Source organism: Bactrocera tryoni, chromosome 1 (genome assembly GCF_016617805.1).
Source record: "Bactrocera tryoni isolate S06 chromosome 1, CSIRO_BtryS06_freeze2, whole genome shotgun sequence".
In the NCBI taxonomy this organism is placed as follows: Eukaryota; Metazoa; Arthropoda; class Insecta; order Diptera; family Tephritidae; genus Bactrocera; species Bactrocera tryoni.
Genome location: NC_052499.1, coordinates 14,729,772 through 14,741,884, shown reverse-complemented (window position 1 = coordinate 14,741,884; position 12,113 = coordinate 14,729,772). Strand labels below are relative to the sequence as shown.

Below are 12,113 nucleotides of genomic sequence, written 5' to 3'. Positions count from 1 at the left end.
GCGAACATACAATTTTCAATCCATTAGCTCTGGCGCAAGTGCAGCATTCCGAAAAGTTAGCACATATGTATGTATGTATGTAAATAAATTCTCTTATATTGGAGATTTACTATTCAAAGAATAGTTGGAAATTCTATAATAAATCGAAGCAGATTAATTTGCATACAAGTTTAATTAGTACACACGATCAGCCGAAAGGCACATGCACATGCAAAGTTGTTTGTTTGTTTGTTAGAAAAAATACTGCCGTTTTGAGGAAGAAGAGGATATTTATTAGTGTTTTGCTTGCTTTCTTTACGCGGTAATGCTCAAACACAGACAACTTTCAATGTCATTCGCAAATGCGGTCAGCAACAAAGCAAAACAAATTTTAGTTATTTTAATTTTTTTTTAAATTTTTTTTAATTTGTTTTACATATACTCAATTTATTTACGTACTGTACGGCTCTTGTTCAATGTTGAGGCATCGCTAAGCGATGTGGTGAGAATCGTGTCACGATGAAATGGCACCGTGAACATTTTGTTTTCTGCAATTTCTTACACTTACTAGAGGAATTCAAGGGGGAAGCTCTGCGTCGATGAGCCGGAACAGCTATTAGGGGGCAATTTCTAGTTGTATAAATATTTATATATATATGTATATAGCACTTCCTATATTTTATGATAATATGGCAACCACTTGATTTCTAATTCAATTTACCATTGAATTTTCAAAACTGCAGCTGGGCACTTTCTCGGCAGATCGGCGTTTTTGGCACAGATTTTGTTAGCTTTTGCTACAGATGCTATATTTTTTTATTTTTATTTTTATTTTTTATTATAGGTTAATTGCTTGCGATTGACCCTAGCGGACACAGCTAAGGACAAATAGTGCTTTAATTTTTTTTAATTGCTTCCTTGATCACTTTTTGAGCGCATTTTTAACAAATTTCTTTGCATTTATTTAATTAATATCACAATAGTATAATCACAATTTTTGTGCGCTGCTTGAATGCTCAAAAGGCTTGCATTTTTCACATTGCTTTTATAATTAGTTTATTAATTTTAATGTAGATCGATCGTTTGTGCGATCAATGACGATCGATTGCATCACACACAGGGGCACAGCTGGGTTGCATGCCACAAGCACGACTATACTATATGCTTATATGTTCACTTATGGATATCGGTTTATTTTTTGTTGTTGTTTGAGACACATACAAACATATGTAGCGTTTTGGCGTTCAACCAAGATCACACCACCATTAATGAAGTGTGGCGTGCGATCCTTTAAATAAATCACCAAGTGGAATCTTTTTTGAATCAATTAATTCTTTGTGTTATTTGTAGGTCACTAGCATTTCAATGAACTATTTTTATTGGTTTATGCGGCGAATTGAAATTTTGCGAATTTTTATAAAATCATTATTATTTTCATTTCAAAATAAAATTATAAATTAATATTTATAATTGTTAGCAGATATTTTCTTAAAAAAACTTAGTATAAATCACATTTTCACAGCGGCTCATTTAAACTTTGTAACGCCCGTTAAACCGTCAAAACTGTTTTGCATAAGTAATCACTGTAAACATACGATCACCAAACGCACGGTGAGTTTTAACGTTGACACAAAAAATCACACATACGATATGCACTTTCAGGCGTTCAATAATATTTTATTCAAATTTAATTAATATTTTCTACTCCCTGCCTAATCATTATACACGAGGGAGCGTTCTGGACTAGCATGTTAACGGCAAATTGTTAATTTTTCAACTGACGAGAGACGTAAAATCGTGAATTGTTCGATGTGATCGCGGCGACGGCTGTTCAACAGCTGTTGGGCGGCGGACGATTGCTCCGCTTGGTGGCACGAACTTATTGTTTGCGAATACATAGATATATACAGCAAACGTATGTTCATTTGTATTCACTAGTGATGACAATAGAATCGGCAGTTATCAATCCCGGAGTCTACAGGTAATTACATTTGTAAACGAAAGCGAAGTATTTTTTAAGCGAAACTAAGATCAAAAAATATAAAATAAGATATGAAATATAAATATGACATAAATATCACTGCATGAACTGTCTCTAAAGATGACTCAGTCTACCAGAAACTTTACCGCGACGAAAAAGAAGCATTAACTCTGTTACAAACTCTTAATTCGATATATGTAAATGAATTCAAAATGTTTAGAAATATAAAAACATTATGGCATACTCGGATTCAATTAAGACTGAATCATTTTTAGCCGCATGTATTACTTTCTACTTAAAAAGCCACTGATTACTCAAAAACTCGCTGTTCACCTTTCGGGATTGCTGTGTGTAAAGCGCTCACTCTCTCAGTTTATTTACATATGTTCATGTTTAGCTATCTCTCATTTCACACACATACATATGTATGTAGTACAAACGCACTCGTTTAGACCAAGTGATCGTACCATTCAGTGGCTAGAAGTGACAAGATGAGTCGTCAATGACTTGTCCCCCGCAACAATGAGCAACAATGAGTGATTTGTTACCGTTGGTAAAACTAAAGCAACACGAATTTAATGCATGTTATGTAAACACAGCTGAGACATAAGGAATTCTAAACAAATTTAATACAAAAAAACAACTTTAAGGAAGTTTAAAAAGGCAAAATAAATAACAAATCCATAAATTAAAAGCATGGTGGCCAATGCATAATTCAAATTAATTAAAGGGATTGGAAACTAGTGGATATTGAAATCGATTTCTTTTGGAACATACAAGCATGATTTTGAATCAAGCATGCAGATGGCTTGTAATTCATTACTTTTTAAAGAAACCAGCGAGCGACATGTCCAGAGCAAGCGCAATGTGTTAATATCTCTCCCGCAAGTTAAGGGAGTTTAGACTCGAGTTAATATGACTTCAACCCATGGAACTTCTCATTTTTTGGTTTTCGGATTTCACTGCAAATAATTCCAAATTTTATCACCAAAATTTGTGTGACTTTGACACGTCGAATATAAATGAGGCGTTACTAAGTGGGTAGACCTTAGTCTACTCTCTAATTAATCACCCTTGTTTTAAAAGAAATGATGTTTTTAAAACCACTCCTTTCTGACTGAAATTCGTAGTTACAAAGTAAGCAATAATTTCCCTGATGGCCTTAATATTATCGTTTTCTTCCCTGTTGATGGCCAAAGTTCAGTTGGCACGACCACACGAAAACAATATTAAGGGAAGACATAAAATAGGTATCCACGTAAATCACTTATTTCGAATTGTACAATGTACATACTTATGTATGTATTCTGATCACAAAAAAGAGCAGAGACAGCAATGGACTTTGACTAAGGTCACTGAAAGTAAAATTCGATTTTTGGCAAATATTTTCACATTAATTTTCTTTTACAATGATACAAATGCAAGAGACAAACGGGACTGATCGTGCGGCTAACGCATGAACGTCAAAAAAGCTGAAGAAGAAAATAAATAAAATCTTAATAGAATTACATATATGCATTTGCATAAATATTATATTATACACATACTTAAGTATGTATGTATGTATGTGTACATATATACAATATCGTAATTGCCCGGAATTAGAAAATTGGTGAAGTAATGTTTGAAATTCTACTATGACTCCCGCCTGTCTGACTTTTCTGTAATATGTAAATATAAATATGTAGTATATAAATATATATATACATATATATATATATATATATATATATATGTTTATGTATATATGTATTATATATACATATGTATTTATATATATACACGATATATTATATACATGCATGATTTTATTAATTTGCATTTATAAACATACGTACATACATACATATATACTATGTAATTGCGCATATGTTTATACGCTGTTTGTATATTCTGAGTCTCAATTGAAGTGCATTGACGATCGCCAGCGTTTGAATTCAACTTTTCGTGATCGCAACCAATTTAAATTGAACAAATTGATTTGTTATGCACAATTTTCATTTTAATTTTCCTTTAAATTTGTAAACCAACTAAAATCTATAGTGTACTACACAAGCTATGAACTTACAATATTTATACATATACATACATACATACATACATACATATATGTATCATATATGTTTATAAAATATACATAGGTACATTAGTAAAACCTTGAATGCTGAGAGAAAAAAGAAGGTAGTTTCGATAGAAAACCGATGGCAGATAGAAATTTACTATAAGTATTCTATTTAGAAAATAAAAGTATTATTGCTTGATGCATTTCTAAGAAATATCTGAATATCATGATCTAAATACGGTTGACAATCCGCTAAAAATTTAATAGACTATATCGTCATTGCTGAATCATGATATGGAGCAACATGAATTCATTCAATTTTTTATATAGGAATATTCATTTTTTATGTCGATATGTAAATTTTTATAAGCGGGGAAACTACCAAGTATACTAAGTTCACAATGTCTGAAAGCGATAATAATAAAAATCACCATATTTGGCCGATAAGCAAATGGCTAAAGACGGTTTTCTCAATGTGTGTTTTAGTTATGATTAACTTAAACAAGATTCCTTCGTTCGGTAAAGAATCCTTTTTTTTAATCAGAACTTAACTGTCATATGGCTGCTAACCAAACATTGAGAAAAATTTGAAAAAAAAAGTTGCTGAAAGCATTGTTAAAGTACCATTTTAAATTCGGAGAAGTTGAAAAAAGTTACAGCTGTTCAAAAATGAGTGAACATAATGAAGACATTCGCTATATTTTGAAATTTTTGTATAAAACAGGGAAAAATGCCACGCAAGCCACCAATGAAAGTTATGAAGTTTACGAAGACGTTGCTGTATCAGTTCGTGTAGCACAACAATGGTTCGCTCGCTTCCGTTCTGGAAATTTCGATACGAAAGATGAACCTTGCTCTAGTCGACCTGTCGTTGAAAAAGTCGATGAAATTATGGAGAAGATTGATCAGGACTGTCACTTAAGCAGCCATGACATCGCTAAAGAACTTAACATTCATCATCAAACGGTTTAGAACCATTTAAAAAAGCCTGGCTATAAAAAGAAACTCCATTTTTGGGTATCACATAAATTGTTTGTGAAAAATTTAATGGACCAAATTAACATCTGCGATTCTTTGCTAAAAAGAAATAAAATCGAACCATTTCTGAAGCGAATGCTAACAGGAAACGAAAAATTTACCAAATACGACAATAATATGCAAAAAAGATAATTATCCAAACTTGGTGAAGCTCAACAAATGGTCGCAAAGACAGGATTGACGTCTCGAAAGGTTATGCTGACTATTTGGTGGGATTGGGAAGGAATCATTCATTATGAGCTGCTCGAAGGATTGATTTTACATTTTACTGGCAACAACAGATGAGATTGAAGCAAACAATCGAAAAAAACGGTAGAACTGTTTAACAGAAAGGGCTTCGGCTTCCATCAGGACAACGCTAGATCATACACATCTTTGATGACTCGGCAGAAACTAGGAGAGCTTGGCTGGGAAGGTTTGATGCATCCACAATATAGCCCAGACCTTGCACCATCGGACTACCATTTGTTTCGGTGAATGTAGAACTCCCTTAATGGAGTAAAGTTGGCTTTAAGAGAAGGCTGTAAAAATTAGTTGTCGCAGTTTTTCGCCGAGAAACTAGAAAAGTTTTACACTTATGGAATAATGTCTCTAGCGGAAAAATGGCAAAAAGTAGTAGACCAAAATGGTACATATTTGGTTCATTATAAATATAAAAAATAAGTTAAAGTTTGATTAGAAATACGAAAACAGCGTTTCGACAAAAAGTTTTGCGAGCCGATTACACTAGTAACAAAATATTATTACATCTACGTACTTACGCTCCTATCTCCGAAACTATTTGCTAGATCAAGTTCAGTTTTTCTGAGAATATTTTCAAATATACATAGTATGTACATACGTATGTACATTCGATCCATAAGAAAAACAAAATCGATTGTTTGAAATTCACTAGAGGTTATCCCTTCAACGAAAAAATCTTTATTTAAACATCATGTAAATTTCGGCATAAATATGCCCATTCTGCTGGGTTCGCCAAAAATTAGTATATCTTCATAGTCCTAGGATTGATGTAGACTGGCTAGAATCAGGAGATCACAAGCATAGCGAAACGTAAACTATTGCAATTGGATGAGCTTTGGAAACGCAATGAACGGTAGTCTCAATAAATCTTAAGGATGCTCATCCAATCAAAAATGCCATTCCCCACTAACTTATGAAATATTTTTTTGCCACACAATTTTCATTAAAAGCTTAAGCCATGGTATGGTTGGAACAGGCGCCAATGGATATCCAAAGACTAGGAGAGAAAAGTTGCTAACAGCAGCGTAAATTTTGTACTAAAGTTTCATTTCAAACTTTTTTAAGTTAATTCGGAAATTGACTTTTTAGAGTATCGAACGAAAAAGGATACACACAAACGCATATAAAAGTTTTTATTATGTACATACATATGTTGTTTTTATTGTTGCACGAGCAAACTGTAAACTGAATTTCCCACCACCCAGCAGACATGGTCGGGTGTTTACAACTTGATTTCGAGGGCGTTAACGAGCCTGGCGCCACTGCAAGCAGTTCGCAGCAGTTTTTTTTGCTTATGCAAATATAACTGTTGCCAACGGTGCATAAAGGATTTGCATAGCGTTTTGTGTCGGGTCACAGAAAAAGTGACACATACATACATATACTGTTATTTGCATACATATGTATATTTATATATGCAAATTACAGTGAATACCTGTCTAACCATGGTTGTGTGGCTCTATGAAAATTGGTTTGGATATTTATTCCTCATAAAATAGTGATTATAGCTGGTATCGCTGTCGTAAGCTCCTGCCTTACAAATGTAAATTCACAAAAAAATTTGATGAATATTGTACATTTAACCTTTGGTCACTTGAGTGATTTTTATTAACAACATACATACATAAATACTAATGTATTTTACTCTAAACTTGACAATTTTGTTAAAAGTAAAATTTTAAAAATTGTTGACCGATGTATATAAACAAATAGGAATATGTATAAGTGGTGATCCAAGTAGAGGTACTTTTTTCAATAGCATTTTTGACAGGCCACGTGTGAGTCCTGTCAAGCTGACATGTTACTTTTTGTTCGAGCGCTTCACTCAACTTTTGGTCAATATAATCGGCCTACTAAAAGTACTATTTTTAACACCATCGCCCATCTTGAGACCCAGCATTCATTATTGAGCAACATTCAACTGAATAGACTACGTCCAGCACGCAGTGAAGAAAATATAGGAGCCGTAGCCGAGAGTGTACACGAAGACATCGCTTCGCTCTATGGGCTCTTGAAAAGATCCGACGACTTTGAAATAAATTTTGTTCAGCGATGAAATTCCTTTCTGAATCCATGGGTATATAAAAAAGCAAAATTGCCACATTTGGGACGAAGTGCAACCTGAAGATATTCAAAAGCTGTGAGTTGATAAAAAAAAAACATCGGTTTGCTGTGGTTTGTGGCCGGTGGAGTAATCGGTCCATATTTTTTCAAAAACGATGCCGGTGATAACGTTATCATCAGTGGCGACCACTATCGCGCCATGATAACCGACATTTGATGCCTGAAATTGAAGCTCGTGATCTCGACGACATTTGGTTTCAACAAGACGGCGCCAGTTCCCACACATCGCATCAATGGATTTATTGAGAGAGCACTTCGGTGAGTAGATAATTTTGGGCCGGTCGATTGGCCGCCAAGACCGTGTGATATCACACCGTTAGACTTTTCCTGTGAGGTTTTGTGAAGTCTAAAGTCTATGCGGACAATCCCGCTTTGACTCAGGACTTGGATCAAAAGATCACGCGTGTCATTCGCCAGTTAGCAGTCGACATGCTCGAACCAGTCATAGAAAATTGGCTTCAATGGATTGACTGTGACCAACATTTGAAAGAGATAATCTTCAAAAAATAAATTACAAAGAATTTTTTTTTCGAATGATAATAAACATTTCCCATTAAATATGAAGTTTCTGTGTTTTTTCTTTAAGAAAGTAGGGAACCTCGAAATGGATCATCCTTTCTATCGTCACTTAAAATGCAAAATAACGTAATATCACTTTCATAAGTTTACAGGCGGAAGAAAAATAATGTAACAGAAGCATCTCATATTGAAACAAAATATAGGTTTTGGTTATAAAATGGTTATATCTAAAAGCGGAAGCTCGAAATTTCACGATATGACACATACAATATGATGTAGTGAATCGTAACCAACAAAAACATATTTTCGATATTTTGATGATACGTTGATTTGCATTTCAGGTGACGATATGTGCATATGTCGACTCTGATATTATTACATTTCTCATACTTACAAACATGGATACAAATTATAACAAAAGCATGTGATTTACGCCAGTTGTTTATTCGATTCGCCATTGAAAGTAAGATTATATTCCATACGGAGAGAATGAATGGAAGAATAAATATACGTGAATGTGAGGCTAAGCCGTCTGCGACTCATCACTTCCCAGCTAACCTAATATAAGCACTTCTCTCTTGGCAAAAACTTTCATGCGAAAGGGACAATCAAATTAGAGAGTTACGTGTGATACAGCTTTCTTACTTTTGTGAATGGCTCAATTGGCGAATGGCGTAAGATTTCATTGTAAGCTCTGTGTGTATTTTCAAAAGGTTGACATAATTTGTACGAATCATTGCTATCTAACATTTGGAAGCTTGTATTTCTATTTGACCAGTCTATCGCATTTTGGCTAGTTGTTCATTGGCGATTTGCCACTCTTCAAGGTCTGGTGGTACGGATACGGAAATTCACTCATATTCGCTTCACTTAAAATATTTTTTTCACTTGCATTTCAAATTCACACGACAAATTTGTATGTATGTATATAAAACTACAAACATTCATATGTATTTGCTGAAAAGAGGTCATTTCAAATAGAACTAACAACCGCTTTTCGAATACCATTAAATACTATAATTCAAGCAATTTTCATTTATTTCATATGGATTTGCATTTCTACACTCGCATGCAAATATTTGCATGTCCTTTTAATGGGTTAAATTGCTTTTTAAATACGGGGTCGTAGTCCCTTTCTTCCACTAGGCACATTTGACCTCTCTGCAGTAAATATGGGCATATATTCCTTTTTTATAGTAATGAAAAGTAGACTGATCGAGTAATGCAACATTATTTTGGACCGAACGAAAACAAATTTGAAAAAAAGGTCGAATAAAGAGAGAGGATTAGGCAAAATTGTATAAGAGGGGCATCTTTTGGAGTCATTATAATACAAATACAAGAACCAAAATGTATGTAGTTATATATAATGCAGGCTAAAGCGTTTGTAATAATTTAGATTTGAATTTAAAAGTCATTAAGGGAGGGAATATTTGATTCTTCTAGCTTAAGAAACTTTGAAACGTCAAACCTTTTAGTTTTTTGTAAAATCGTAAATCAAAATATGAAGATCACTTGTCAAAGTCATCATTAAAAAACAAGACAATACAAAAGAGTAAAACAAAATATCGACTTCAAAATTAAAAAAAAAACTCCCAAAATAAAAGCTTTTGAGAGCTTTATTTGATTATACGAAAAAGAAAAGAAATGTAGTGTGACATTAATTTTGGAGCTTTAGTAGTAAAGAGAAGAAATATCAATAATTTAAACCAATTTTATGGCAAATCACTTGACACAAAAAGTTTGAGTAACGTTCTCTACCATGCAATTTAAGTGACTTAATGCCTCTTTGAATATTTCATATTTTTCTTAGTATTAATAATGTTGACTACTTAATGGTTCATAAGAAATTCTTTCACTTACCTCCTCAACCGCTTCACATTCGAATAGATAAATATGCAATAACGGGTCACGCGGATCCTTCATCAAGTACACGAGGCCTGTGATGGGACCGAGAAATTCCATGAAATTATTCGCATTTCCGCCATTAACTGGCTCATTAGCACCACCATCCACGCCATTTGCAGCGGCCAATGCCGCCTGTTCACGTTCACGCTCGCGCTCCCGTTCGCGCAGTGCTGCGCTCGAGGACAGCGAACCATACGAAGTGGAGGTGGTTAAGGCACCACCTGTGCCGTTCGATTTCAAACCATTCGCATTACTACCTGCGCTGCCGCTGCTGGTGAAGGCTTTCAACTGGAGGAAACCGTTGCCGGCGCTTTTCGTGTTGCTCTGCTTGTGTACGATGCGGCACATGCCGACAATATGCTTGAGCGGATGACTGAATTGTAATTCGAAATCGGAATTATATGACTCGAGCACACCATTTTCGATGCCAACGGATAGCTGGAAGAACGAAAAAGTTGTTTAGATGCTTGAAAATAAGCGTGGGTGGCAATAGCAAGAACAAATTTAAATTCAAATGCGAATTTAAAGAAAATTATGCGCGGTGATGTTGAGTGAGTTGTCAGTGCAGTGTGTTGGAAAATATTTTCATAACACGCACGCGTCGGCATTGCAGCCATTTACCTATGCGATTTCCACATCGCTTACCGCATTGCTGCAAGCCGAGTGCATATTATGTTGGCTTAGCGAACTATAAAATAATAAAAAGCGCAGGAATGAGTAAGTATATAAGAAAGCAGTGAGCCATGCGGCACACACCGTTACGCACGGTGCCATTGTAACAACAAGTCCCTAAATGGCCTCTGCCTAGTTAAGACACAGGCTGTGGCCTCCTTCCTGCCGTCAGCCTGTCTCCTCTCTCCAAAATGGCTGTCAGACAACCCCATTTCTCATGGAATATACATACATATATACACATACAGTTAGATAGCATCACAACAACCCATTTTGTTGTTTGCCTTTGAGAGGCAAAACTTTTCCATTGTCGCATTATTCAATAATCTCATTTTCTTGTGAAAAATAATTTTTACCCCTTCGTCCTTCGTGCTGTCATAATTTAATGCGTCTTTGCTTTTAAAGTTTTTTTCTTAAATTAATTGAAACAAAAGTCCTGCGGAAAAAGTAGGAAAAACTTTCATAATCAGTAAAGTGCAAGTCTGCCACGAAATTGCGCGCAATTAACAAGCGGAAATACGCTGCCAGTGTTGGGTAGTATGAGTGGCTTTCCGCTTAATAAGTTGCTGAATTTTTTGTGCCAACGCGTTGTTTGCCAACTTTTTTCCAGGATATGTGCCAGTGCTTAATTTCCTTGCTCGCTTTTACAGCTTTTAAGTTTTTTCCTTTCATTTCGATTCGTTAAATGTCAATTTAGCATCAATTAGTATTGAACGGCAGTTTGCTTTTTTACAAACTAAATTGGCAAAGATATGCTTGTTAAAGTTTTATGATGCAGGCGTTACTTTTCGCACAACTTTTTGAATTGAGAAACTCAAAATATAAAAAAAAAATTGATAGCGTCGAGCGTATAAACAATGAAATGTTAAAGAAAACAAGAAAAAACGTTTACTTCGGCTGCACCGAAGCTAATATAACCTTCACAGGTGCATTTCTTTTAGCAACTATGTGTCCAGTTTGTATGGAAGCTATATGCTATAGTAATCCGATCTGAACAGTTTTTTCGAAGATTATGTTATTACCTTAAGCAGTAATCCATGTCAAATTTCGTGAAGATACCAACTCAAATGCGAAAATTTTGCATACAAGTCCTTGATTCCGATCGTTCGGTTTGTATGGCAGCTATATGCTATAGTGAGCCGATCTGAATAATTTCTTCGGAGATTATATTGTTGCTTTAGGAAATAATATATACCAAATTTCGTGAATATATCTTTTCAAATGTGAAAGTTTTCCATACAAGCCCTTGATTCCGATCGTTCGGTTTGTATGGCAGCTATATGCTATAGTAAGCCGATCTGAATAATTTCTTCCGATATTACATTATTTCTATGAACATTAACTCATACCAAATTTCGTGAATATATCTTTTAAAATGTGAAAGTTTTCCATACAAGAACTTGATTCCGATCGTTTAGTTTGTATGTCAGCCATATGCTATAGTAAGCCGATCTGAACAATTTCTTCGCATATTACGCTATTATCTTAGAAAATAACAGGTGCCAACTTTTGTGAAGATACATTGTCAAATGTGAAAGTTTTCCATACAAGAACGTCAAGAAGTATCGACGGTTTAAACTTTAGTAA

General features: G+C 34.6%; 1 protein-coding gene across 5 annotated transcripts in view; it reads right to left on the bottom strand.

The window, feature by feature from the left end:
• LOC120773768 (TBC1 domain family member 4) overlaps positions 1-12,113 on the bottom strand; it is a 51,174-nt gene that overhangs the window by 20,571 nt on the left and 18,490 nt on the right. For 2 of the 5 annotated variants that reach the window (XM_040102858.1, XM_040102848.1), the window contains exon 2: positions 9,810-10,292. In XM_040102858.1, coding sequence (XP_039958792.1) covers positions 9,810-10,292 — 483 coding nt within the window. Of the gene's footprint in view, positions 1-438; positions 1,380-9,809; positions 10,293-12,113 lie in introns of those variants that run through there. The other 3 variants (XM_040102879.1, XM_040102866.1, XM_040102872.1) reach the window with 2 other exon arrangements.